The sequence below is a fragment of the Artibeus jamaicensis genome, unplaced genomic scaffold (genome assembly GCF_021234435.1).
Source record: "Artibeus jamaicensis isolate MK-2021 breed Jamaican fruit bat unplaced genomic scaffold, CSHL_Jam_final scaffold_916, whole genome shotgun sequence".
Classification (NCBI taxonomy): Eukaryota; Metazoa; Chordata; class Mammalia; order Chiroptera; family Phyllostomidae; genus Artibeus; species Artibeus jamaicensis.
This window is the reverse complement of record NW_026522059.1, coordinates 23,791,814-23,818,801: the sequence shown is the minus strand read 5'-3', so window position 1 is coordinate 23,818,801 and position 26,988 is coordinate 23,791,814. Positions and strand designations below refer to the sequence as shown.

Genomic DNA, 26,988 nt, shown 5'->3' with positions numbered 1-26,988 from the left:
GAACCAAAAAGAAATTCTGAGGTGAAGAATACAATGAATGAATTAAAAAAAATACAACAGAGAACACCAACAACAAAGTGGATCAAGCAGAAGAAAGATTATAAGAATTAGAAGATAGAACCTTTGAACTCCTCTGTTCAGAGAACAACAATAACAACAAAACAAATGAACAAAACTGAAAGAAAGAAAAGGATTGGAAAAAGCTTATGTGACCTATGGGACACCGTGAAAAAAACCAGCTTGTGGATTGTTGAAGCTCTGAAGGGGAAAAGAGGGAGAGAGTATCAGAAAACGTATTTCTAAAAATAATGAATAAAAATCTTCTCCAATCTGAAGAGAGATTTAGCCATTCACGTTCGTGAGACTCGTGAGGCTCCACAAACAAATTCAACTGAAAAACATCTTCTCCAGGACATATTACAATAAAGCCATCAAAAGTCAAGGACAGTTGGAAAATTTTAAAAGTGAGAAAGCTTTTTCACTCACAGAAGGACACCCATAAGGCTATCAGAAAGTTTCTCCGCAGATCTCTATAGGCCAAGAAACAATGGAATGATTTCAGAAAAGTTGAAATAAAGGGATACTAATTATTAACATAAAAACATATAAAATATATAACACTCTAGTAAAGATAAGTATATAGTCAAATGCAGAATAATCTAATACTATACATGTTCCTGTGTAACTATTTAACTTTAGTAAAAGGTTAAAGGATACAAGAATTAAAAGTAACAATAGGTAAACTAATTTGTTAACAAATACACAATATAAACAGAGATAAATTCAGCATCAAAAATGAAAGAGGAAGTAAAAAGGTAGTTAGGATTGAAGTTAAGATGATATTAACTAAAATAGATGATTATACCCATAAGATGCTTTATGTAAACTTCATGGTAACCACAAAGGAAAAACTACCATAGTCACTCAAAACATAAAGAGAAGGAAATCAAAACACACCACTGTAGAAATCATCAATTAACAATAAAAGACAGAAAGAGTGAAAAAAAGGGACAAGAAAACTACAAAAAAATTAACAAAATATTAGTAAGTCCTTACATATTAATAATTAATCTAAATATCAGTGGGTTACTGTATTCTGCTCTGTATGATGCACAGTTTTTTGCCCACATTTTTGAGGGAAAAATAAGAATGTGTATTACACATGGGTAGTACTAATTCCATTTTTATATAAGTGTTTCTAATTCTTTTATTTATGCTTATGCATTAAAGTGTAAGTCTAAAAAGCAAAAATGATAACATATACAAAATAATATCCTGGAATATGACAAACAGTTATGTTTCTGAATGTAAATAAGTTAAAAATTGAATTAAATTTTAAAATGAAAGATTTTTCCCTGAAAGTTTGGGCCAAAAACGTGGTTGTGCATTGCACAGCAATGGGCCTGACCGGTGTCGCTCAGTTGTCTGGGTGTCCCACCGCAGTTGAAAGGTCTTTGGTTTGGTTTCTGGTCAGGGCACATGCCAGTGTTGCCAGCGGGTCCCCAGTTGGAATGTATTAGAGGGAACCAATCAACGTTTCTCTCAACATCGATGTTTCTTTCCCTCTCTTTCTCCCTCCCTTCACCACTCTCATAAAAATAAATAAAAAATCTTTTTTAAAAAATATGCAGAAACCCAACTATAAGCTGCTTACAAAAGGCTCACTGCAGTTTTGAGGATACACAGGCTCAAACTGGAGGAATGGAGGAAGAGGTTCCATACAAGTGGGCACCTAAAGAGAAGGGGGGCAGTTATACTTTCATAAGACAAAATAGACTTCAAGTCCAAAACCATAACAGGAGACAAAGAAGCTCATTATGTAATAATAAAGGGGTAACTCATCAAGAGCATATAAACATTATGAATATAATTGCACCCATCATTGGAGGACCTGTGTGTATTAAGCAAATACTAACTGATCTGAAATCAGAAAGAGACAACAAACAACAATGGTAGGATAATAGAGGACATCAATACCCCACTTTCAACCATGAATAGATTGTCTGAACAGAAAATCAGTAAGAAAAAGGTGAACTGGAATATATTTCAGATGAAATGGACCCAACAAACACATACAAAACATTCCTTCCAGCACCGGCAGAGCACACATTCTCCTCCATTGCACATAAAATGTTCTCCACGGTAGGTTGTAGGTTAGGTCACAAAACAAATCTTAGGAAACTTAAGAAGACTGAAAGCATACCAAGTATCTCTTCTGACCACAGTAGGATGAAACTAAAAGTGAATACCCATAGAAATCCATAAAATTGCAATGATGTGGAAGTTAAATAATACACTTCTGAAAAAGCAATAAGTAAAGAAATCAAAACAAAAACAAAAAACTACGTTGAAAAAATAAAAATGGAAACTCAACACATCAAAACTTATGGGATGAAGCAAAAACAGTAATAAGAGGAAAATTTATAGTAGTTAAGTAAGCTCCTACATTAAAGAAGAAAAAATTCAAATGAAAGACTTTATGGATCAGGGAACTAAGAAAAGAAGAACAAACTCTACCCAAAGTTAGAAGAAGGAAGGAGATAATAAGGACTAGGTAAAAAATAAACCAAATAGAGAATTAAAAATTAATATATTATGATTGATTTTTGAAAAGGTAAACAAAACTGACAAAATTTTAGCTAGACTAAGGAAAAAAGAAAGACAAATAAAATCCAAGATGAAAGAAGAGACATTGCAACTGACACCGCCAAATACAGAAGATCTAAGAGACTACTGTGAAAAGTTATGTCAGTAAATTGGATAATCTAAAAGAAATGGGTAAATTCTTAGAAACATACAACCTACCAAGGCTGAATGATGAAGAAATCGAAACTATGAGTAGAAACAATTAGTACTTAGAAGAGTGAAGTAAACAAAAATCTCTGAACAAAGAAAAGCCCAGAACCAGATAATTTCACTGGGGAAGTTTATGGAACATTTAAAGAACTAAGGGCAAGCTTTCCTTAATTGTTCCAAAAACTGAAGAGAAGATTACATTTCCAAACTCATTTTACCAGGCCAGCGTTAACCTGACACTAAACCTTACAAAGACACTACAATAACCACCCCACAACAACTATAGGCCAGTATCCCTGATGAATATAGGTATAGACATAAAAATTCTCAACAATATATTAGCAAACAAAATTAAAACAATTCATTCAAAGGAGAACACTGATCCCATTGGTTTATCCCTAGGATTCAAGGATTGTTTGACATACACAAAGTAATCAAAGTGATATACCACATTAATAGAGTAAAAGATAAAAAATATCATAGATGCATAAAAAGCATGTGACAAAATTCAACATCTGTCCATGATAAAAACAGCAATTTGAATATAGAATTAATGTATTTCAACATAATAAAGGCCATATATGACAAGCTCAGAGCTAACATCATACTCATTGGTGAAATGCTCAAAGATTTTCCTCTACAATCAGAAATATTATGCCCATTCTCTACAGTTCCATTTGATTTAGTATTGAAAATCCTAACAGGAGAAATTAGGCAAGAAAAAGAAATTAAAGGTATCCAAGTTGGAAAGGAGAAAATAAAATTGCTTCTGTTTGCAGATGATATAATTTTATATTTAGAAAATCCTAGAGGCTTTCCCCAAAACTACTGGAATTAATAAATGTATTCAGTAAAGCAGAAGTATGCAAAATCAATTTACTAAAGTCAGTTGTGTTTCTATACACTAAAAATAAACTATCTGGAAAAAAGGGGGGAAAATCCCATTTATAAAAGCATCTAAATCAATAAAATATTTAGAAATACATTTAATCCAGGAGGTGAAATATCTATCTGTACACTGAATATTATAAGACACTGATTAAAAGATTGAAGAAAAACAAGTAAATGGAAATGTGTCCTATGTTTGACTTAGAGAAATTAATATTTTTAAATGCCCACACTATTCAAAGTTATTTAAAGTGTCAAGGTAATTCCTATAAAAATTCCAATGGTGTTTTTCACGAAAACTATAAAAAATAATTCTAAAAGACATGATAACATTGTAATGATTATTATAATGAATTAAAATATCTGTACATAAAATAAAATAAAACAAAATAAAAATAAAAAGCATATGGAACCAAAGAAGACTGCACAGAGCCAAAGCAATTCTGAGAAAGACCAAAACTGAAAACATCTCATTTTCTGATTTAAAAATATATTACAAAGCTATAGTAATGAAAAGAGGGTGGTACTGGCATGAAAACAGACACAGATGAATCAAGCAGAATATGGAACCCATATATTAATTCTCACATATACCGGTGAACTACTATGTGATGAAGGAACCAAAAATACTCAATGGGAAAAGAATAGTCTCATTCATACATAGTATTGAAAAAAATTGTATATCCACAAGCAAAAGAATGAAGTTGGACTCCTATTTTATACCACTCACAAAAATTAATTTGAAACTGACAATAGATATATTATATAATAACTGAAACAGTTAAATTACTGAGAGAAAACATAGAGAAAATGTTCCTTGATAAGGGTCTGTGAAATGATTTTCTGGATCGACATCAGAAGCATTGTAACAAAAACAAAATTAACTGCATCATACAAAGAAGCTTCTGCACAGTGGCAGCTACAAACTATGGGTTGCTTGTAGTTCCAAACACCTGTCCAGGGTTAGTCACAGGCAGTGTCTGACATTGATCTGTACCAGAGTCCCTCCCAAGAAGCCCAAAACCAACACACCCAGTGCTCAGCTTCAGGCAACATCAGAGCAGGATCCAATCATCTTCACAAGTGATATGTTCAAAGGAAGATTTGAGCAGACAGCAAACCCTGCTGAGGTAAATCCCACTTCATGTGGTCAGCACCTGCACAGTGGCTTGCATGCCATTGTAGAGGTTGAGGCTCACAGTCAGCCAGCCTGAGGGTTGATCTCACCCATGGAGAGGCCAAAACCAATCAAGACTTGATTACAACAGGAGGACCCACATAAACCACACAGAAAACATTCCTGGAGCACTGAGCACAGATGATCAAGGAGACTGCACCACTGAACACCACAGGACACCTTCTACATAAGGCCAGCCCACCCCATCAAGACTGTCATCAATAAATCAGCAAACAACAAGTGTTGGCAAGGATGTGGAGAAAAAGGAACTCTTATGCACTGTTGGTGGGAATACAAATTGGTACAGCCACTGTGGAAAGGAGCATGGAGATACCTCAAACAAATAAAAAATGGATCTGCTTTATGACCCAGGGATTCCACTTCTGGGAATATCGCTGAAGAAATCAGAAACACTGGTTCTAAAGAATATACACATCTCTATGTTCATGTCAGCATTATTTACAATGGTCAAGATTTGGAAGCAGCCCGAGTGTCCATCAGTGCATGAGTGGATAAAAAAAGCTATTACAATGAAATACTACTCAGCCGTACAAAAGAAGAAAATATTACCCATTGTGACAGCATGGATGGACATGGAGAGCATCATGGTAAGTGAAATAAGCCAGTCAGAGAAAGACAAGTACTATACGATTTCACTCATAGGTAGAATCTAATGAACAAAATAAACTAACCAACACAATAGAAACAGACTAACAGAGAACAGACTGACAGCTGTCAGATGGGAGGGATTTGGGGGACTGGGTGAAAAAAGATGAAGGGATTAAACAAAGAAACAACTTCAAAGACACAGACAATAGTATAGTGATTACCAGCAGTAAAGGGGCCTGGGGGGAGATAGAAAAGGGTATAGGAGGGATGAGCAGTGATGGGAAAAGACTTGACCTGGGGTGGTGAACCCACAATACAATACACAGATGATGTGGTATAGAATTGTAAATTCAAAAGAGAGGGAGGGAGGGAGGTATGGAGGGAAGGAAGAAAGAAGCTCGTATCACACATGGATCAAATGATATTACCTGGATTCTACTGGGTTGGCCAAAAAGTCCCTATGTTTTTTTCTGAAAAATAAAAAACACATTTTTCATTTCACAAATAACTTTATTGATTTAGATATTTTGAATATGTTGGCTATCTCCCATATGGTATAATGTTGATTGTTCTCAATTAGTGTCTTAATTTGATCTCTATTAACTTCAACTGGTCTACCCAACTGTGGAACATAGTCCCGTGAGAAATCTCCAGCACAAAATTTCACAAACCACTTTTGACACATTTGATCAGACACAGCATCTTCTCCATGCACAGCACAAATCTTTTTTTGTGTTTCAGTTGCATTTTTACCTTTCTTGAAATAATAAAGCATAATATGCCAAAAATGTTGTTTATTTTCTTCCATCTTCAATATTAAAATGGCTACACAAAAGTTCACCAATTTTTTTAAATGCATGCTGATATGACAGCTGTCACAATACTACCTAACAAAATTGCTTTGAATGAAGTTAAAGGCAACTAAGAACTACTAGAGCCATCTTACAGAAAAAAAAAACAGACGAATTTTTGACCAACCCAACAGATGAATGGATGCTTCCATTGACACTCTGTCTCTCAGTCTTAGAAGATCCCGTTCTCTCTCATCTTGGGAGGACTTCCTCCGTAAAGAGCCAGACAATTCCCAGATTTCATCTTCCGCATGTGGCAATCCCAGGCAAAGACAGATTTCCTCCCCTGGCAGCCTTCCCTCAGGTAAGGTTCTGACTGGCCCAGTTTAGGTCCCATGACTACTTTTGAGGCAACCACTGTGGCCAGGATGACGTCCTCCACAAAAGCTGGATTTGTGGCTTGGGGAAAAGAGCATTCTGACGCTTCAATGACGTAACGTTTGTATTTATTGCAAAAGACCCAGAAAACTCCCTTCCACAGAACAGTCCAGGGGTGTCAGTCTGGGATGTTCTCTGAACAGCTCTCCCTCCTCATCCTCTCAACCTTGTCATAGTGAAACTCCAGTAGAGGCAGCTGACACAGCTTCAAAAAAACTGCCTTCAGGAACCACGTCACCTGGATCTGACCTTAGGCTTCCAGGTGTAATTTCCTCTTGGTAACGATCCCCATCACGCTGTGTCCGTCACATGTACAGAGTCAGTGGTGGCCAGGTTAGGATGGCCAGTCGACCACGACTATCAAGTGTCTCCTCTGTCACAGGGCCAGGAGGGACAGAGCTCGGCAGGCTGGCCAGGGCCCGTGGCATCAGGGACAGGGCCATTCAATCAGCCAGGCCATTCAATCACATGCCCGCAATGGGACAGGTAGGAGTAGGACAGTATAACTGGAAGCACCACCAGAATGGAGTGGAAATGGGAAGAAAACTTGCCCAGGGTATGAGGGACAAGGTCATCAAAAGCGAAGAGATAGTGGTCAGATCTGTGTGGATGAAAAATGGATACAGCAGTGCCAGCAAGGACCAACTGGTCCCCAGAGCCTTTCACGGACACTTGGAACTTACTGAGCCCTTTGGCACCAGTCACCTGGCCCAGTCTGAGTCACCGGGTTTATGTGGTTTCCTTCATCAGCTCCATGAAGAAGAATTTCCATTCCCAAGACCAGGGTGGGGCAGACTGTGGAATTTTTTTTTGCCAGAGAAGTCAGAGAGCACGTGAGTCGGCTGCAGGGTCAAGGCCCAGGTCCCTATGGCAGGTCAGCCAGAGTGGAGGGGCTGAGCCTGCTGAGAGCAAGAAGGGAGGAAAGAACTGACTGGAGTGTGGAAGGACAAGGTGGGAACGAGAAGAGGCTGCTTGCACCCTCCCCACCGTAGGCTTCCCAGGGCCCTGAGACAGGCCCAGCTGGGCAGGCCAGGAGCTTTGATGGCACAAGAGACTGAGCTTCAGACTGGACTTTTCACTATCTAAATATTGAGACCTGAGTAATTAGAAAAGCTATGGGACCTGCAAGCCTTCATCTAGGGAGAGAGGAGAATGAAAGCCAAAAGCAGGTTGAGGGGAGAACATTTGAGAGAGCATAGAGTTCTGCTCCGCTCTCTCCCTCCCCCCCCCCCGCAGCCCACCAAATCCAGTGCAGTCAGTAAGCTGCTTATGATTAGTAAGCACCTTCTTCATGCCAAGCATGGTGCTGGGCATGAAGGACACTGCAGTGAACATGGCACCCAGCATTGTTCCTTCTGCCCTGCTGGAGCCTCCTGGTGGAGAGGAATTCCAGGTCCGTGCCCGCCCAGTGCTGTGTCTCCCCACCCGCCTTTGGCAGCAACACTCTGAGCCCTCCCTGTCTTCCTGAGATGGTGACTCATGGGTGCTCTTTGCTTGTCCTCCAGCTCCTAAATTATGTATGTGGGGGGGGAGGCCTATGTAAAAAGTCCTTCCGCAGGTCCCCACCCCAGCCCTTCCTCCCACGGCCCTCACGGGGTGGAAGTGTGTTCATCATTCAACTAAGACTTCCCATACCCCTGTTACGCAGAGGGCCCTGTGCTAAATAAAGATGAGAATGACATGAAAAACAAAGCTTGTGGCCAGACACATCACTTACCAGCAGTCTTTGTTAATCAACAGTGGAGATATAAAGTAGGCCTTATTTATTGTTATAATTGTTCTCATTTTTTATTTGTTAATCTCTTACTGTGACTAATTTATAAGCTAAACTTCATCATAGGTATGTTTGCATAGAAGAAACCGTAGCATGCATAGGATTCAGTAGTATCTGCAGTTTCCCACACCACCCGGTATCTTGGAAATTATCCCCTGCAGATAAAAGCGGGACTACTGTATTAGATACTTAGAGGTGGCTAATACAATACATTTTTAATGTTCTCACCATGCAAACACACACAGAAGGTAATTATGTGAGGTGATGGAGTTGTTATCTAACCATATGGTTACAATCATTTTGAAATAAGTGTCAATTCTTTGTCTACCGCCATACCACCCTGAATGCACTGGATATCATCTGAATGTATATCAATTCTTCATGTTGTCCTTCTTTAACTTATGCAATTTTATATGTAACTTATATTACAATAAAACTAGAACAAAGTTCAGGGAAAATAATTTGTATGCTAGAATTCTGCATGCTCCTAAGTTATATATCCCATATGAGGGTAGAATAAAAAGAGTCGCTATCATGCCAAATCTCAAAAATAATTAATGTCTATATATTTTCTCAGGAAGTTACATGAAATTTTACTACAAAACAGTAACAGTGAGCAAACTAATAATGTTTTAAAGTAGTAACACATATTATTTGGAAACATGAGGTGAACATTAGGAGAATCAGCTAAAAAGATTTGACAATGACTAAACCTTTGCGAGTAGAAATGGTCTTTGGGAGGATGAGTGGAATAAGAATGCTAATTTTGATTATATGCTTTGAAAAGCTATTTGACCTTGAAATCTATGTACATCTATCTATCTGTTTAATAACAATAGAAATTGTTTTAAGGGAGTATACTAGCCAAAAAGTTTAATTTTTATGACAAGACACATTTTTAAAGTGATATAATTACCCTTTTCAGCTTCCGTTAGATGATCCTATCATTGGTACATCCTAACATGGTTATTCATAATCCTGCTTCTTCAGTTCACCCTAAATTCACTACTGATGCACTACTTTGATACATTTTGGCCAGTAGATAAAAAGCAAAGACAAGTGATTTGGTTAAATCTATGCGCATAACAAGTGTTCTCAAAAAGCTGTTTAATTCCTTCTTTTGCATTTAGGAATTTATGCCAAAAGTTATAGGTTGGAAAATAAAAATCTATCACTGAAGTATAAACATTGTTCATGCAGATTATAACAACATTCATAAAATTTATGTGCAAGATAACCTGTTAGATGGCTACACAAATGTGACAAAGTGCAGTTGAAAGTAAAACCCAACATCTGGAGCCAGAACATACGTAACCAGGAGGCTTAGGTGTGCATGTCAATGAATCATCCTGCCACCGAGGAACTCCGATGAGAAATGCTAGCTTTTTTCCCTAAGAGTTACCCTTGATTGAAGTGAATGTCCAAAATTGGTAATTAATAACATCTTTACTTATTTTTGTTTAAATTGTTGATGTACTCACTTAACATTCATAAAAGTTCTTGACCATTTCTGGGTTTGCCCAGGGGGCAAAAAAATCAAAAGAGCCCATGACGGTTAATTTTATGTGTCCACCTGACTGACCTAGGTATTTGGACAAACATTCTGGGTGTGCCTCCACAGCTGTTTTTGGATGAAAGTAACATGTACATTAAGAAACTGAGTAAAGCAGATTTCTCTGCCCAGTGTGGGCCTCTTCTAATCCATCGAGGGCCAGACTGGGACAACAAAAAGGCAGAGACAGTGAGAACTTCCTCTCTCTGCTTGGCTGTCTTTCAGCCGGGACACTGGTCTTCTCCAGCTGCCTTTAGACTTCTACTCAGACTGGAACTTACACCATTAGCTGTCCTGGTTCTCCGGCCTCAGGTTTAAACTGAAATCATGCTCTTGGCTCTCCTGAGTCTCCAGCTGTCAACCGAAGATCTTGGGACTTCTCAGCCTCTATAAGAGTGTGAGTCACTTCCCTCTAACCAATATCCCCTGCCACCTCTCATTCTTTCTCCACACATACCTACACACAACTGGTTCTGTTTTCCAGAAAAACCCAGACTAACACAGTGGTTATCTGGAGGAAAATAGGAAGTTCAATTAAACTGGTATTTCTAATATTCAGTCAAGCAAACTGAGGTCATGGGTCTCTTAATTTTTGTCTTAGTTTAGTCTTTTGGCTGGAATGTAACAAGAATCAGCTAACGTTAATCTAGGCCAAATATGATTGTCTTAAAAAACCTTGGCAGGAATTAATTTTAGGGAGACACAGACACCTTAGTACCATGAAAGGTGTGTGAGTGCCGCTACGGCCCGTGATGGGAGACGGAACAGGACAAGGGAGGCCATTTCAGTCCCCATCTTGACTTATATCAGGAAATTTGTTTTCTTTCCTTTTTCTCTCTACTGACAAACTATCACTGTTACGCTGGTCACCAAGTGATAACCATGTCATCATTTGAGAGGTTTTACCTCTCCTTAATTCAAGCGACTAGCTCAAGGATGAGGCTTTTGATACTGCTCTAGATTTCTATGGGAGGAATCTGATCCCATTTGGGTCAGGTTCTCCTCTAGATCCAAATGTGCACCATCAGGAGCACGAGTCATGTCATATGAACATTGCTGTCACCCCTATACCTGTGACTGTGTGGATGAGAGTCAGAGGTGTTAGGCATCTTGGGACAAGACAGAATTACTCTGAATTTACGGTATTTTGCTGAGTATAATGTGCACCCATGTTTTTGGCCCAAACTTTCATAACAAAAAATATTTCAATTTTTCAATTCAATTATTTATTTATATTTAAATACTTGTTTTTGTACTATAAAGAGATTATAGCGTTTATTTGTAATGTATTTGCTACAAGAAATTTTGTGTAACAAATAATTATAAAATACAAGAATAGATACAAGGTATTTCAGGTACTACCCATGTATAATATGCATCCTTATTTTTTTCTCAAAAAATGTGTGCATTTTACACAGCAACATATGGTACTTTTCTTCAATTTATGCTAGAATCTTCTATAGGTCCAGCACTGGGGATGTAATTCAGAAAAAGACAGACATGTTTCTTGCCTTCAGGAACCTTACTATCTAGTTAGATGTTTTGGGGCAAGTAGGGGACCAGTCAGGGTTGAGTTTACTTAAATTGCCCATATAATGGAACAAGTAATAGCAAGCAGACAAAAATAGTGGTCCGAAAGCAACTGCGAAGAGGTCCCTTCCTCAGGCTTGGGAGGTCAGCGATGTCTTTCTGTGAAAAACCACATCCATTCTAAGACTACAAAGGTACAAATGGGTTAAGCCTGGTCACATAGATGAAGAAAACTATATACATGAAATGACTAAGACTCGAATGTTTATGTAAACACAGAGACAATATTGCTGGATCCAAAACAAAATAATATTGGAATGTTGATGGGTGTCTTTCTTCGGATTTACCAAAAATCAGATGCTGAGACAAAGTAAGACAAAATTACTCCTCTGTGTTGGCATCACTCTTAATGGATTTTTCCAAAAAAAGGATGGCCAACTGCAGTATTAGGTTTGCATTCTCCACGGGTGGCAACTCCAGCAGAAAAACAGTACCTTTCCCTCAGTGGTTTTAGGAAAAAGTTCCAGCGCTGACTCTTACAGAAACAGGTTGGGCCATTGAGCCAATTACTAGGGACACACATCTGAAATATTCTGATTGGCCAGGAATTGGGGGACTGAGAAAGGCCCCACTCGGATCACATGACCAAAAATAGTCAGGTGAGGATCAGTAGTTCTTCAAAAGATAATACAGCATTACTACCGGAGGAAAAGAGAATGGAACTAAGCAGGCAAAATCAACACACTACTAAAATTTGGGGTGTTACACCTTTAATACTCACTTTATATTTGGAAGTGTGTTATGTGTTATACAGACTCAGCAACAAAGAACTTTTGGGTGGGAGATAGTAATTGAATTCATCCAATGACTCTCTTCTCTCAGAGCGGTAACTGGGACATAAAGGGTGATGGCAAAGAGTAAAAACTTAAATCATCCACACTTTGATTATCAGTGTATCATAAAAATTTACACATAAAGAGAGTAGTCATTCTTAACCCATATTGGTTCACAGCACTTTTTAAACCATTTTTTTAATATTGTGAATTTCACAGGCCTGCTCCTTAGCAAATTTTTCTACACATAGTTCTTTCAAGGGATTGCCAGTCTATGTGAAGTTCAAGTTGAACCTCCAACCTAGATCAGCTGAATGTTCTCAAAGCCCTTGGCTCCTCCGAAAGTAAACAAGTAGTCCTTTTCATAGTTATAATGTAGGACTGCCATTTAGATGAATTTGTCCATTTTTAGTTTTAAACTGCTGAAATTATAAAGATACAAAAATACTAAGCATTATTTTCATAGTGCATGCCTATTCAATTCAGTGTCACAATCTTAAATCGAGGCAGATAAACTGTATTCAATTTCTGGGGAGGATACAAGGGCAAAAAATTAAGTCTTTCTGAAGCTTTTGAATAGTGTTTACTCCTGTAATAAAGAAGCCAGCTTGCTGCCTAGTAAAATGAGGCCTGGGAGGTTGCTTTATCAATTTGTTGATCCCTTGGAGAAAAAAAAAGATATTAAAAACAAATCCAAGAGTAAGACATACCTGACTGCAATCCATTTGCACTGAGAACACATTTCTATCCTGTGCCAAATAAAGAATTTTTGTATAGAAATGTATTCCTTCTAATTTGCCTTCCCTAAATACTATGCTCAAGAATTAAATATATCTGTGTCTGTAGAAAGCACTTTAGGGTTTCTCTGCCTTTTTTGATATGCAATATTATAAACAACCATAAATTTGTGAAAATGTTAAAATGCTAAATTTGTAGGTTTGCCAGATAAAGTACAGGAAGCCCAGCTAAATTTGAATTTCAGATAAGCCACAATAATTTTTTAGGATAAGTATGTACCAAATATTGCATGAAACATACTTATCCTAAAAAAACTATTCTGGTTTATTTGAAATTCAAATTTAACCAGGCATCTTGTATTTTAATTTTCTAAACCTGACAACCCTATAAACTTGCAAACAATATTGTTTTATTCACTTGTAAATAAACATTTGATTTACATATTAAAGTAGTTTTCATACAAGCATCTCATTTTATTGCAATGTGTGTTTTCTAACTAAGAATATACAATATATTATCATTGAGGTGGTAATAGAATATTTTAAGCTTTTTTATTTCTATAAACAATTTCTACTTATATCCCTCTTAACTCTCAAAGAACTTAATGAAAAAAGCTAGACTGAGGTATATATTTCTTTATTTCCAATTGGTTTCAGATCAATTACTTTAGCATTTGAGGAAATATTATTAAAAGTTGTATATTTATGTTTCTTAAGTAACTTACATAGATAATTTTGAATTATTGGCCCTCGAAAGCAGAAACTTTTCAAAACGAACCATTATGTAGAGATGAAACAGTGAGTCTAGAAAATGAGTAACTCGTTTTTAACTAAATGAGAAATTATTTTGGGTTGTTACTTATACATTTTCCCATTTATAGTGAAACAGTAATTTGCGATACACAGGATATTAGTTGTGAGTGGTGGTTTTCAATATCACAGACCCATTTGTTGCTGTGGTTTTGCAATATTGTTCCCTAATGCTCTTCTCAATTGTGGTTTTCGTAATCATTGTTTGATGGCCATGTAGCTGTGGTTTGGGGCTGCTATAACCATTTGGACAGAGATAATTGCTTATAGGTATTGCTGTCTTTTTATTTTATAACCTTCGTGAGTTAAACTAGAGAAAAATTAACTTTAAATATCATTAACATTATCACTAAAAATGATGAGAAGACACAAAATGTAGTATTACCCCTTAGTTTAATTCATTCATATTATCTATAATTAACATATTTTATAAATTTAGATAAATTGTATTGCTGATTTTAAAAAGTCTGGTTATTTTATCAATCTTGCCTTGAATTCCCTGACTTTTGCTTCTTTCAGCTTTTAAAGTGAATATTTAGCTGAGATTTATTTGTTTCTCTTTTGCTTTGCATATTTAACCATTTCAAATGCCAAAAGAAACACTAACTGTTATGATATTTTAATTCCAATGGGCATTCCTTTTGGGTGATATAAAAAGTCAGCCAGTTCTGTAAAAAGATCTTCAAAAGCCATCCTATATAATATATTCCATTCTAAGCCCCCCAGTTTAATTGTAATGAATTGAACATTAATAAGGCAAAATCTGTAGTTCTCTGTCTGCTTATTCATTCCACAACACAAACGCAAATAACCCTGCTTTTCCTGGTACTTACGGATTTAATTTCTTGGTTCTTCAGGGGAGGGACTTAATCAATTTAGTACATTTTCCACTGCAAAGAACCATGTACTCTTATAGCCCCATATGGTAATAGTACTAATGGTGGTGTAATACAATTCACAATTGGTCTTCAGCTCTGTATAAAGATTCTCTCAGCCATACCTTTCACGGGGCAACTCTTTATACCTTCCAGAAGATGTTCTGATGGGTTTATAAATGATGCTGATTACGGTGCCTCCTGCACACCCAGCAGCCTGCAATATGCTCAATCAGCCGGGGCTCTCCCCTGACCCTCAGACACTTTCAGAGTTTGGTGGGGCTCACTCCAATGCTAGTCAACCAAAAGAAGGGAAGCGCAGTTTCAGAGCAGAGTGGATGAACTCACAGCCTGGGGAAAAAGGCAGCAGTATCTGGGGGCATATATATTAACTGCAGTGGAGTTTATTAGTAAATACTGATTACATAAAGCAGCCAGTTAAACTGCCACTTGGAACGAAGTTACTTCCAGGAGAGTATATTTAATAGTCAGTGTATATGAAACTATGAGAAACTAAGCTAGCCTCGTGCAGCTAACTTGGCCAAAATAATAACTATGCAAATCACTTCAAAAATTTGTTCTTCTTTTGACTTGCAGTTTTCTATATACTACCCACGCACAATAATTGAATATGAATGAAACAAAACTTTAAAAGCCAAAGAACCATGAAATAGTTATTGGGTCTTACCTGGTTGGGGCATTATGGCAAGATCAACCCTTTTATTAGTCGCTGTCTGCTTCCCTGTGGCAGAAGAGCTAAAAGAATGAAAGGTCATGGGGCTGGGAAGTGACATGGGAACTTCCACAGACTTCCTCTAAAAGTTAGTATCTGATTAGAGCGGGTTCATTTCCCACCTAGCGCTAATCACCTAGCTAATGGTCCTCCTTCTTGATGTGAGAAAAATGTCTGCCTGTGTCCAAATTTAGAATTTTTACAATCTGACGTGAAAACTGGAGGTGAGACACAGCACTTTAAGGGCGCCGCTCAGCAGCATCCCATCCGCGCGGGCCAAGTGGGGGATGGTCCGTGTCCACGGTGGTCTCCAGGGAACCTTGAGAGCAATGAAACGGTCTCCTGAGAGCCTGGGCAGATGAGAGGAGTTAAGCGGCCCCAAGACACACAGTTGGCATTTGTGATCAGCTGGCTCTCGCTGAGGGTTTTGCCAATGGCCTAACCTTCCTGCCAAGAAGCTGGAAGGGCGGGGGCGGAGGCTAGGGGAGGGGGCGGTAAAACTGGAAGCACAAAGTTTATGGAGACTGAGATTTCTTTGTGCCCCGCCGGATAGGCGAGGCGTGAGAGAGGAGAGTTGGGGTCCATCAGAGGGGGCTGTTGGAAGAAGTTGCCAGAAGGGGTGCTCTGGCGGATGACTAGAGCTGACGCGGTGTCAACTGCAGAAGGTGGCCTCCTTCCAAGCCCTCCCCACGCCTCTCACCCTCCAACCCCCCACCGTGCTCCCCTGCACCCCACCCGACCTAGGCCGGGGCCCTGGTGTGCGTCCGGACTGGCTTCAGATGCAGCCAATCCTCCTTTCGCTGATGGAATAGTCTCCCCTCCCCACAACCCCGGCGCGCCCCTCCCTCGCGCGCCTCGCCACCTCCCGCGGCAGAGCGCGAGCTGCGCGGCCCGGAGCGGCGGCGGCACGCTCGGGAATCTGCCCCGCACGCCGGGGCCAGGGGAGAGCGAGCGCGCTCCTTCTCCCGCGCCGTCCGCCCCTCTCCCTTCGGCTCGCCCTCCTTTCCCTCACTCCTTCTGTTCCTTCTTTCCCGGTCCCCCCTTTCCCTTTCTCTCTCCCTGTCCATCCGTTTGTAAATTCCCGTCCCCCCACCCCCATCGCTCCCCCACTCTCCCCTCCCCTCCCTACTGTCACACTCTCTCTGCCCCCCTCTGTCTTCTCATTTGCCTGCTCCTCGCCAAACGTGGATCCGCGGCTCCCGGAGGAGCCCAGCTCCCGGATCCCGCGCGCCCGGAGCACCTGGAGTCCGGCCGGCGGCGGCCCGAGCCTGGCCAGCGGCGGCGGCGGGAGAGGCGGGAGCTGAGAGAGCGGCAGCCGGGACCGCGGGGACCGCGGGAGCCCCAGTAGCAGCGGCCGCCGCCGAGATGTCCCGGCGAAAGCAGAGCAAACCCCGGCAGATCAAACGTAAGTTTGCACGCGGGGCTGGGAGTTGGTGGGATTATTTCTGGGGAGGGGGGCGCGCGGGGCGGGAAAGGGAGGGAGACTCGGGTCAATCCGCTCCTGATTCCCCGGATTTGTCAAACTTTGCCTGAGCATCTGGAGGGAAGCTAGGCAGCCACAGACAGACAGACAGACAGCCGGAGCGCCGACCAAGAGGCTGCAGCGAACATCCCACGCCTTCTCCGCTCACTCTTTGCGCTCCCGGGTTTCTTTTTAATTCCAACCCCTGTCTGTACTTGGTCACCGCTTATCGTTGAGCCTCCCTGGGCAACTCCACTCATTTAGATGATTATGATTTTGGTCGTTGTCATTGTTGTTGCGATCGACGTGGTGCTTCTCTTGGGGGCCACTTTTAGCATCGAGGGTGAGAACTTAGTTCTCCGAAAAGCTGGTGGAGACCTCGGGGCTAGGCAGGCGAAGTCTCTAGGCGGTGAGAAATCAGGGTCCGGGTCTCCTGATCTTGGGCGGTGCCAGAGCCACGCCAGACCCGAAGCGAAACAAAAAGTAGGTGTAAAAGTTCGCGCCTCTGCAGCGGGCGGCCATGCGCCTCCTCCCAGGGGGCTCTGGGCTTGGGACGAGCAGGTCGCGCCCGCGGTTCAGGGCTCCTTTGGTTTCGGGGGCCGGGACGCTCGGCGGAGTGGCGATTCGGTTTGCGTCTGGCCCTGCAGGCGCGGTGAGTCCTCGCTGGGAGGGGCCGCCCGACACTTCCCAGCACCTAAGTTCTGTGAGTTCAAGGCCGCCGGTGCGCAGGAGAGAGCCTGACCTAGAGCCCCCGAGCCCCTGAGCACCTGGGTGACTTTCAGGGGGCACAGCAGGGCAACAGGCACCTGCCCAAAATACACACTTTCGCAGAGCTCTCAACTCGGTCAACTTTTCTTGTCTAGGGGACAATTACTCCAATGGTGTTCTGTTGCCCTGCGACATGTCTTCAACGCTTTGGCCGAAAAGGAGAAACAGCGTTACTAGTGTATTTTTTTTTTTGCCAGCCTTGTGGTTTGTCCACTTCGTCTTGTTTAAAGTCGGGCAACTAGTTGAAAACTGATTATTGTGCAATTTTAATAAGGGTTTAATAGAAACCCTCCCTTTTGATTATTAACCACACCTATCCCACGCCCAAAAGTTGAACATTCTGTTTGGTGTAGTTTAACAATAAATCGTGCCAATCAACTTTTCCAGAGTGAAATAGGGCCCCCGTTATAAGCAGGTTGCTGCAGTTGAGGGTTGAGATCTCTATATCCGTGTACAATCGTTGCCTCTCATACACAACTGTAGCTTTTATTTAGTGGGCTTCTCCTTTTATACTTCAGTTACTATTCTGTGCAAGGACTGGACTTAACTTTTGGCTCAAAGCAGTTTTAATCAAGTAGAGATATTGTTCTTGAAGACTTTCACTTTTTTACAGTGATTATTCATGGTTGTACCTAATTGCCTTTTACTTTTTAGTACTAAATCGATCGCGTCCTTCTGTGTCAGTGTTGTATTTTTCTAGTAGAAAAACTGCATATTATATGATATGATTATAAACAGTAAATACAAATGGTTTTTAGTTCAGGGCTGTTGTCTAGATTGTTAATAAATAATTAATATTAATTGATTGTATGACACGAAGACCATCTGATTCTACTTTGTTATCTTCTCAATTAGCTACATTAAATTTTTTTTTCTATCCTTCTGTGTCCACCTCATATAATTGAAGATTAAAGTGTTGGAACTAATTGCTGATGCTACACTTGTGTTATAGGTCATAAAACATTTTAGTGGCTTATTTGAAACCTGTGATTTATTAACTATTAAAAAAAGCTTGAAAGTTCTCTTATTGGAGAGTGAACAAATATATTTACGTTTATTCACAGTGATCTTTGCGTGGTAGTGTGTGCATACGTATGTATTATTAACACAGTCGCAGTTTGGGATTCCATTTGGGGTCATGGTGATAATCTATGCAAATGTGGACACACTCCTCGCCTTGTACTGTTAAGGAAAATGACAAATTGAAGGTCCCCGAATTGTGATATTAGAGTAGTGCTCTCTAATGGCTGGGCGTTTGGGGGGATGGTGGCGGTGGAATAGTTAAATGTGGTCTGACTAGCTGTAAAGTCATTTTGGTTGCAGCCTATCGACATTTGTCTCCTTTTTGCCTGTCCAGGCGTAAGAGCAGTTCTGCAGATGGAGAAGTTTGCCTTGATCCTCAAAGTCGTTACTATGATAGGTCTCTCCCTGTAAATTTAGTAGTTTATAAGAAGTGCAGCTGACTGTTATTATGACTGTTATTGTTATTATTACAAACACTTGCTTCTGATATTCTGGATCAAATGTCAGTTGGGAAAATACCATAAAAACTGCTTTTTGAAAGAAGGGCATTTTGTGCAACTAATGAAACTGCATTTTCAACTTGGAAATGTCCTGAATTTGAAAATAAAGCTTTGGCACTGCTGATAACACACACCCAGTTTAGAGCAACTATGACAAGCAAAAGTCAGCTCAGACCAGAAACTCTGGAGACAGTCAATTTAAAGGACAAAAAGGTTGTTGGGCACAGTTTTTTTTTTTTTCTCTTTTACTGTGTACAGTTCCCTGCTATCTAAAATTGTGATTTATGCAGTATTTTAATATTTTGCTTATTCTTTCCCCTTGGGTGCTCTCCGGGCAGCGATAAAAAGGCGACGCTGAAAGAGCACCATTAATTTGCTATGATGACTGGCCAGATAAGAGGAGATAATGGGAAAGATAAGCGGAGAAGATATACCATCAGAAACCCGATTATTACCATTAAAATTCCAGCCCAGCAATCTGCAGAAGCCTGATAATTCCTTCTCCGTTTCCACCACTTTGGATGATAAGGCAAAAAATAGTCACTCAGTGCTCCTTGATTAGACTGCCTGGATTTCCCGATAATACAGTGATAAATTATGTATTTTGCCCCCATGTTTTGTCCCAAAATTCAGATTTTTTTCTCCTATTCCAAGACTATATTTTCTGCCCTCCCCTCCGAAGCTTTCTCTCCTAAGCTATTATTGTCATCCTGGTTTGATAAAAAGCCCTGATAGGAGGGGAGGTGTGTGGTGTGGGAGCCGCATCGCGCTATCAGCCCATCTCCGCGCACAGCTGCTGGCCGTGGTTGTTTTTAGCCTTATCACCTCCTGCCAATATGCCAATAAATTGCCCAGATTGTTCTCCATTCTGGGGCTGTGCTGCAAAATTTATGACAGAAACGATGATTTTTTTTTCTTTTACCAACGCATCTCTTTAGGATTAGTAAACGTGTTTGTGTGCGTAGTTTTACTGTCTTCTCCAAGCTGTTGTCTCTGGTCATGTGTGTACTGCCCTGTGGGGGCCCCAACTTCAGTCACACTGAAATGTACCGGCTCTGGGAAAATAATTGTTTGGTTATTTGTTGCGTGCGAATGCTGCCAAGTATTTAAGGTAGAGGTGGAAAAGGGAGGAAAGAAATGTTTTCTTCCCATACAAGGTTAGGACAAAACACTCTTCATACCACTGAAGTACATCTACAGCTCTCTGAAAACTTTTAGATTACTGGATGTTTCCAAACATGGAATATAATGAATATAAATGTTCAGTGTAGTTCCTATACCAAATAATTTGTGGCAAAAGAAAAAGAAAGGGTGAATTTAGAGGCATAATTTATTTTGAGAAGTGAAGTAGATATTGGGAATTTAATATGCACTTGGAAAGTAAAATGTTCCATGTTAAGAATAATCTTGTTAGCAGTTTTGTAGAAGGGTTAGTGCAGAAGTTGGAATCTGTTCATATTGAATAAATTACCTTCCTGTTATTTGAGATGATCTAATACTTTCAGGCCATATGAGTCCCTGGCTTGTGCAGTGGTGTTTTCATGTTTCATGCTACTTTTCATAAGAGTAGGTAATATTAAATGCTTTATTATGATTTTTAAATGAGGATGTTGCATATTAAATTTATTTAATATTTGTTAGTGTGAAAACCTTTAACTGAATCATCTTTAGAGCCTTGAAAGTATGGTTTTCAAAGAAGTGATTGTGGTTAGTTTTCATTGTTGTAGTATAGAGCTTTTAGTGTTTCTTATATTAATACTTAATTTATAATTTGGGGGTTATCTACCGTATCATCATTAATATTATTTTTTAAAAAGGTTTGGGAATGCTAGTCACAATTGAAATACATCAATCATCACTCATACTCAGGTTGTCTTGCTTTCACCTGCCAATTATTGACAGGTTTTTTGCTTTGAAACAAATTACTTATTTCACCTGAATTTGAAGACTAATGAAATACAACATTAGAAATAAGCCTTCCTTTTTGGTTTATGATAAGTCTCATGACATGAATTTCATTGTCTACATTTTTGGCTGAGTAGCATTTTGGAGCACCCGTGTTTACACTGGCCATGCAATAAAGGGCGATACCTTTTGTAGAATAATTGTTCTATCAATTAAATAAATAGATTGGTGCTCACTGTAAGGTAAACAAATTCATTAGTTACAAATGTGAGATACATTAATACATAGGATTTTCTGGAAAAAACCTAGGAATAATATTTAGTAGGTTAAAAAGTAGGCAGATTTTAAGATGGCTAGTACACGGATTCTGGTTTTCAGGAGAATAAAAGATCATTAATCGTGTGGGCAGTTGTTTTTTTTTTAAGTTTGGTGGAATCAACATTGAGAATATGAATGCGAGAGCATTTTGTTCCCAGTTGCTGTAAAAGAGTTTAGACCAAAACTTGGTGATATGACTTGGAAAGAACAGCTCTTCTGTTTTCCACTTCTGGTAGCTTTCCAAAGTGGTTCATTTGTAAAATTATGGAGTAAGGAAGACCATGAGGTTTAATATGAGGGATCAAAGTATTTTTTTAAGTGGACAAAGAAGTTCAAACTTTTCTATGAATTGTAGTTAGAGACCTTGTGGATAATATAGTTTACTGATTCAATTACAAGGCATGTGAGCACCTCTGAATTTCACATACGATGTCAGTGTTTATTTTATATATCTTGTGGTTAACAATAAATTTTTGTAAATTTTATTTCCTGAGCTATTTAAACATAGACATAGAAAATATGATGTGACCTCAAACATTACTTAAGTCGGTGCTATTCAGTTGTAAAAAAAATATAATTAGATGATTTACTTCTTCTGATAATTTAAAATTTATATATTTAAGGGTTAATGAAAATATTTATACATCAACTTGTTCTGGGAAATTGTGGGTACAAATTACGATATTCATTAATTATCACATCAAGGGTATAGACTATATCTGTATTTATGTTTTGCCTACAGAGTAGTTAGTGTAAATTAAGTTCACTTTGTTATGGTTAGGTCACTCACTTCTCCTGTTCATGAACCATTCAAGGTCTCATCCATGTTATTTCTGCTCTTTGAGGACTATTTAAGGACCGATTGGGTCTTCGTTCACATGATAAAAATGAACAAAACCCCCCACAAATTTTGCTATTAGTTATTATCACTGGAAAAAGTTTTGAGAGAAAAGATTGAAACTAATATGTTTGCTAAAATGAGATATTTGGGACTAGATATGTGGATTTTGAATTTTGATATATTTGCTCTTCCTCATCACCAGGGCAGATCAAGAGTGGACTTATTTGCATTTTAGTCATTTCCCCATTTTCTAATATGTAACTTTTTTAACAAAGGTATTAAACAAATAAACTAATTTACTCATTCTAAATTCCTTAATTTATTTTTACATTTCAAGAAAGAGCCTTCCCAGATGAGCTCTGCTTCAGAATAATGTTATGTTCCTATTTTAAACAAAGGGATACTATTTAGAGGAAGTTTTTTGATGTTTGGCTGAATTGTGTGAAGAATCTAAAATGAGGTTTATTTCAGAATATACTTTTCAAGAATATTTTTCTTTTTTTCATGCAATCTTTGTTCACTAAAAAGCATGAGTAAATATGGTAACTGTGGAACCCTGATCTCCAAATGACGTTCCTTTGGAGTTTTTGTTACTTTCCTAATTTCGGAGGGCTAGTAAGACACTTCAGGAGAATACTGCAGGTATTTTTGAAATCCTGTCTAATTCAGTGCCTGCCACTGTGTAAAATTCATTCCCTCACCAGATGAACAGCAGCAATAGTTCCTGACTTCAGTCACCAGAGAATGTGTTTCCACTATAGATAAAGGGGTAAGTGTGTATCATTCATTAAGCTTATATTTTTAAAAGCTGAAAGGCAGTGAAATTAATAAGCTCAAACATGGCAATATTCGGCCTTCGAGAAAGAACTATCTCTTTAAAGGTATTAGCATAAAGATAGCACATTTGTTTATTATGCTTCCAAATCAGCTGCTAGTATCTCTGCCACAGGTAACAATTGACTTTTCAGGCTTCAAGTTAATAGCCTTGTCTCTTGCTTGTAGGGATCAATATTAGTATTAATTAATCACCATTATCGGCACTAGGATCTGGTTCTATTTGTTGTTACATCAGCAAAATATCAATATAGAAAGTGGACTCTCTGATCGTCATGGCAACTTCATCTCTTGGGTCAAAGAAAGTTTATCTTATCTGTGCATAGACAGCGGCAAACTGTTTAGGGATCTAGTTTGAACTCTGAGAACATTGATTTAGTTTTTGTTTGCGAATAGAGGCTGAATTCCAATCACAAGGGATAGGTGAGATTTAAATATTAATGCCGAGAGGCTTGTCTGAGAGGGAATCATACCATACTGTCAGACTGTCTTTTTGAGATGACAAAAAGGTAGAGAAGAATTGCCTCTTCAGAATTATTTAAAGCCTCAGTAATTTATACTTCTGACAAATACTTGTAAAAATGAATATATGATAATTACTAGGTAGAATTGGTTTTGCTCAAGATTTCAGATGTTAAAATAAGAGGTTATTTTTTTCCCTCTTCTATCCTTTCTTTCTTGGTCCATTATTATAATATCCCCCTCTTAAAAAAAATACTTTTGAGGACCAGTTTGCCTCAGGTTGGCTGTGAGGTAACTAGTCATGTCTGAGACCAGAGAGATTTGCTATGGATCTTCAGGTCCAAGGAAGAAATACTTAGGGCAATATTTTAATATTAAATATTCATTGCTAATAAGTGAAATCCTAAAGCAATACACTGAAAGGATAGATTTTTTTTAAGAATGTTTGCAAAAATAGTAAAAGATCATGAGTTGTGAAAGCCAAGAAACAAAAGACATGCTGTTTTGTTGATATTCCTGAGATATAGTGATCATCTAAAATTAGCATTTTTCCCCAAATTATGTAATTGGAAATTCATCTTATTCTTTTTTTAAATTTATGCTAAAGAGTAAAACCTGTATTTAGAAATGGCACCTGCAGAACTCTACTCCCAGGGTTGTGGGTATTAAATAAACTTAAACATGTTTGTGTATGGGAAACTGTATATGTACCTCATGATTTTGGAGACTTTAAAAATGAGTGTCGAGTGCAGGTGGTAGCTATAACCAATACCATATAATTAATTGCTTATTCATTCCATACATTGTCCAGGTAATAGCAGAAAGTAAACTCTTATTTAGTTTTCAAGACAGTGCTGTTTATTGTTTATTATTCTGGTACTATCCCCACAGGTGTAAAATAAGGAATATGTTTATTAGAGGCACTAATATAATATTTAGTATTAAATAGACCTTCATTTTACTTGGACATCACCACTGACAGCTTAATTTTCTTTATTTGTGAAAATGAGTCCCTTTGAGTTGCTAGAAGTTGTTGTGGTGTTAGTTTGATATTTTCTTGTACATGATTTGGCTTTTGTTAATATCAAATTTATCATAAAAAACTGTCACAAATATATATATGTGATGTAATAGCTTATATATAGCTACCATAAATATATGTGATTTTAGTAACTTTCCAGCAAGCTATTGAAAAGCTATTTTTAAATTTTTGCTTAAATTTTAAAATGCATCTAAAATTATACTTAAAAGGGCATTTATTGAAGATACATTTAATGTTCTTTTTTCTGTTGAAAACAAACATAAATTTCCTTCTTAGACAAATTCCTTTGAAGATATGAATTACTCTAATCTACATTTGGAAAACTTTGGTGAGCATCTCTTACTAAGACAACAAAAGATAGCTTTCAACCAGTTGACATCTATATAATATTGCACGTGGAAGATATCTTTTAAATGAGTTACTTGACATAGATTTTCAACCATAATCTCTAAAATTCTTTTATTTATTACAAAATTTACAAATGCCTTAAAACTTGAATAGTGTGAAGAATTAATTACAAAATGTAGAGTTAGAGACAGATATATGTCCTTCATTGCTTATTTATCTGGAACTTTAAATGTTTTTACTAGTTCTTTTGGAATATTAAAGATGGTGTAGTTTTTAAGGAAGACTTGAATTTGCTTCACTGTAGTATATTCTGAAATTATTTCAAGTTACAGAAAACTTAGAAGATCAGAGATTAAAAATAGTGAATTGACAAATCTTCAGATTCACTTGAGGGCCAGATTTCTCTAAGTTTACTTAAAAAGTAGCTAAAATTCATTTATTAAGTGGTTTTAAAAATAATGAAACAAATAATAATAGTAAATAATTAAATACACTCAATATTTTACATTTCTTTTTTGCTCTCAACATTTAGTTTACCTAATTTGGAAGAGTGGATCTGAATGTTATCAGACAATTCAATTAAAAGATCTGATTATCTATTTATAATTTAATGATAATTTATGTCATTTTAGCATATTTGTTATTCACAAAAATTTTTAATGGATTTAAAGAAATGTCTTACAATGGTGTAAAAGGAAAAAAATGTTTTTATATCACTAGTAGGGCTTTGTTCAGTTTCCCATGTCTCATAACTCCAAAATATAAATGCTTTATATTGGGAGACTTCTTGCTTCTTTTGTGTGCTGAGAAGGTCAAAGGCATTTTTTTTTATAAAGCCCTGTGAATTCAGTGGCAATATTTTGGAATGATCTACAAATTATTTTTGCACTTTATCACTGTGTATGAAATATTTGCATGGTGTGCATTTTCATCCATGTCAAACTAGATCACTGTAGCACCACCAAATGTTACTGTGGTGTGAATAAACTGGGGGTAAATTTTATGCTGCTTGTAGAAATCTTTCAAAATATAGTTCAGTAAAGACTTTAATGAGAGGTAGATGACATATTTATAATACTGCCTATTAACAGAAATCTTATATTCATAATGAAAATTATGGATTGGGCTTTAAGGAAAATCTAAAAATTTGACCAATTATTCCCTGAAGAAAAAAGACTAACTTAAGCAAGTAAACAGTTCCTTAGGCTTACATCGAGTATCCGAAAGATACATGTATATTTTACTCTTCTCACTTTTGTGTAAAGATTATATAACAGATATTTACTCTGAATTTAAAAAATTCAAATTCTTAATCTATGTCACAACTGCCTCCTTGCCAGATAAGTTTATGTATAGGAGTATATTTCATATGTTATTAGTACTGTGGGCCAGCTGAATTGTATTTGTCAACAGTATGGATGGTTTAAACATTTTTTTCCTTGAGGACCCTGGTCAATGAGAGTAGATATAAAGGCTTTTAATTTTCTGAGTTACTTTTATTTATTTGGGATAAAACCATCTGAATTTTTATTGTGCACATTTGTCAATTAGATCTTCTTTTTCTTCTTGAAGGGACACCCTGATATTCTCATTTTGATGAGCTTTCTGCCTACATCGACATAAATAACCACATTTTTTCCCAGTGACATTTGATTTGTGCCTACGTACTCTTGCGTATTTTGAATTTATTGGGCCTCCCACCGTCAAGAGCAGACTCGTGTGCAGGGAAGACTGGCCAGCATGGGGCTTGTGTCAAACTGAAATATTCAAGAGTTTCATTTGCAAATATATGAGGTAGCTGCTAAAAATATCCCCCCACTTCTTAACAATGTGCATCTTGGACAAACAGGCGCATATTTTGTCATCAAGTTGCTTAAGCTTCTGAAGTCAGGGCTACAACTGGGTCAGATGATAAGATGAGCACAACAGAGAAACGAAGAGA

General features: G+C 38.1%; 1 protein-coding gene across 2 annotated transcripts in view; it reads left to right on the top strand.

Moving 5' to 3' along the window:
* The first annotated feature begins 16,424 nt into the window (after window positions 1-16,424).
* ZFPM2 (zinc finger protein, FOG family member 2) overlaps window positions 16,425-26,988 on the top strand; it is a 443,641-nt gene continuing 433,077 nt past the window's right edge. For both annotated transcript variants that reach the window (XM_037133398.2, XM_037133397.2), the window contains exon 1: window positions 16,425-16,948. In XM_037133398.2, the coding sequence (XP_036989293.2) occupies window positions 16,909-16,948 (40 nt within the window). In that variant the 5' untranslated portion in view covers window positions 16,425-16,908. The remainder of the gene's footprint in view (window positions 16,949-26,988) is intronic.